Source organism: Montipora capricornis, chromosome 8 (genome assembly GCF_036669925.1).
Source record: "Montipora capricornis isolate CH-2021 chromosome 8, ASM3666992v2, whole genome shotgun sequence".
Taxonomy (NCBI): Eukaryota; Metazoa; Cnidaria; class Anthozoa; order Scleractinia; family Acroporidae; genus Montipora; species Montipora capricornis.
In genome coordinates this window covers 5,655,014-5,657,513 of record NC_090890.1, presented here as the reverse complement: position 1 = coordinate 5,657,513, position 2,500 = coordinate 5,655,014, and the positions used below count along the sequence as shown (strand labels likewise).

General features: G+C 44.0%; 1 protein-coding gene across 1 annotated transcript in view; it reads right to left on the bottom strand.

The window, feature by feature from the left end:
- The window catches only part of LOC138058959 (uncharacterized), a 15,748-nt gene that overhangs the window by 823 nt on the left and 12,425 nt on the right, over positions 1-2,500 (bottom strand). The window contains exons 8-9 of the mRNA XM_068904431.1: positions 2,255-2,454; positions 1,280-1,431 (exon numbers count right to left, since the gene is read on the bottom strand). Coding sequence (XP_068760532.1) covers positions 1,280-1,431; positions 2,255-2,454 — 352 coding nt within the window. The remainder of the gene's footprint in view (positions 1-1,279; positions 1,432-2,254; positions 2,455-2,500) is intronic.

The window sequence follows — 2,500 nt, the reverse complement described above, 5'->3', positions numbered from 1 at the left end:
GACTAGTTTGGGAGCTCTACCACTGTGATAGATATTAACCCCTGTGAATGAAATGAAGAGATTTTTTTTTATCGATGGTGACTCGGGGATACTCGGAAAAAATCCGAGTGTTCCTCTGGAGGGAGCCGAAACCTACGACCTTCCGATTACGAGTTCGGAAGCTCTGCCACTGTGGTAGATGTTAACCCCGGTGAATGAAATGAAGAGATTTTTTATCGATGTTGACTCGGGGATACTCGGAAAAAATCCGAGAGCTCCTTTGCAGGAGTCGAAGCTACGACCTCCGATTACTAGTTCGAATGCTCTACCACTGCGTGAGCAAAAGGAGGCTCATGGGAGCTTGGCCATCTACGTCATAATTGTCCTTCTTTTCTACTGGTGCTGGAACAGTCAAGATGTGGCATTCCCGCAATGGCTGTTCGCCGACTAGCGCGAATTTGAGAAATGGAATAAATGGTTGTAAACTTAAAGAGGCTGTGTCACGAAACTTAGCCAAATTCAGCGACTGGGATTGACAGTCAAAAGGAAAGGAACTTTATTTAAGTGTCTAGTCGTTCTAGCGCTGAGCACTAATTGGGGACACTGTAAATTGAAATTAACAATTAACACAATTCAAGTAAAATGTTGGTTTTTGAGGAGAGGGGAAACCGTAGTACCGGGGGAAAACCTCTCGGTGCAGAGTAGAGAACCAACAAACTCAACCCACATATGACGCCGAGTCGCCAAGTCTGGGAATCGAACCCGTCTGGGAATCGAACCCGGGCCACATTGGTGGGAGGCAAGTGCTCTCACCACTGCGCCATCCCTGCACCCCAACTGCTTGAAACATTAAAGGAAAGCTTGAATAAACAGCACATGCAAAAGGAGGTAGCGATGGGCAGATTGAAATAGGTTGCAGTTGGGGGTTTTGAAAACTGTTCAGCTAAACAGTATTTCAAAGTTTATTTCTGTTGTTTGTAACTTAAATCATGTATGCTTGACAGCCTTTTTTTGTCACGAAGCTTTGAGTTGTGTTGTTTATAAGTAATAGACCGTATTCGTGTTCTCCGTATCGGACTGGAACTAGCTTGCAATGGAGGCTAATGCGGGGAAGTCTTCTCAAATGCAAATACTTTCTAATACATTCTCCCGCATTAGCCTCCATTGCAAGCTAATTTCAGTCCAATACGGAGAACACGAATACGGTCTATTTCAGGGTTGACGTGAAGTCTGTGACCCAGCCCCTTTGCGTAGAAATTAAATTAATATAAAATGAGAAGAAAAGGAGTAATCTACTTACGTAGAGCGATATACCCAGTATCTCAAGCTGCCGTTTACATTTAGTACAAACTGGAAAGGCCAAAACACTTTGTATGACACACCGGGAATGTCGAATATCAACGTGTTTATCACCAGATAGATCACAAATTTGGAAGCCATGACGTAGCGATTCTAAAACGAAATGGATAAATTTTAAAATATGGGCAAGAGTCTCCTTTCAGCCTTTGTTTCTGGCACTCTACTTCAAGGGCGAATTAGAAAGAACAATTTTTCCTTTCGACTTTCGCATATGATTACCTTACGCTTAAACTTCACCACAAATCGAGTCGTGGAAGTCACGCATAAGACATCCTTGAAAGAGACGTTCACGAGTTCTCCTCGTGCAAATGGTCGAAAGTCATGACGTAGTGACGGTTGCAACTCCAGCCACTTGTTTTGGGTATCGAGCGAGTGTTAAACGTCGAAGCCACCAGCGCGCGAGAGGAATGGGGCGGGAAGCAGGAGACAAGTGGGCCTCTCTTCATCGCCCCATTCTTCTCGCCGGCTCGCGGTGGCGGCTTTCGAGGCAAAATATCCGCTCGACACCCTTCTTGCAGGCTACAGCTTTTCCTTCTAACCGAATTCGTCATCTATACAATACAATAATACAATACATACTTAATTGACCGCTCCCCATGGGGGTCTTTTCAGGGCCAATGAAAGCTCCCTAATTCAACTCGATCACACTTTTACAATAGTCAACTGGTTACCCTTTTCATTGAGGGTTCTCAATCACTGGTACGTCGGAGCGCTGTCTATTTTACCTCGGATGGGTGGCCAGTGATATATGTCCACCCTCATCACATACGTTCAGTAGCCTGGTTATGTAAATAGAGTTTAGCCCCGAAAAATTTCCGGGTGGAGAAGAGAGGATGAAAAGAATTCGTCTTCTTGAAGCAACTCCTCTAAAATCTTAATGCGTATGCACACATTACGTGCCTATCTCAACCTTTACCTCGTTATGTGATTTGAACACTGCCAGCATTGCGTAGACTGTGAGGAACCAATACGTGTGCATAGCACAAACATAATACCGAACAAACTCGTGATTGGTGACCGCCATTACCATGACAACCAAAAAATTGAGACGAAACATCATCCTCAGAAGGCGGAAAAGTGAGTAATCTTTCTTGATCCAAAAATAGGAAAAATTACCTGGCAAGAGAAAAAGAACAATGTTCAGAATGATATTGAATGCGTG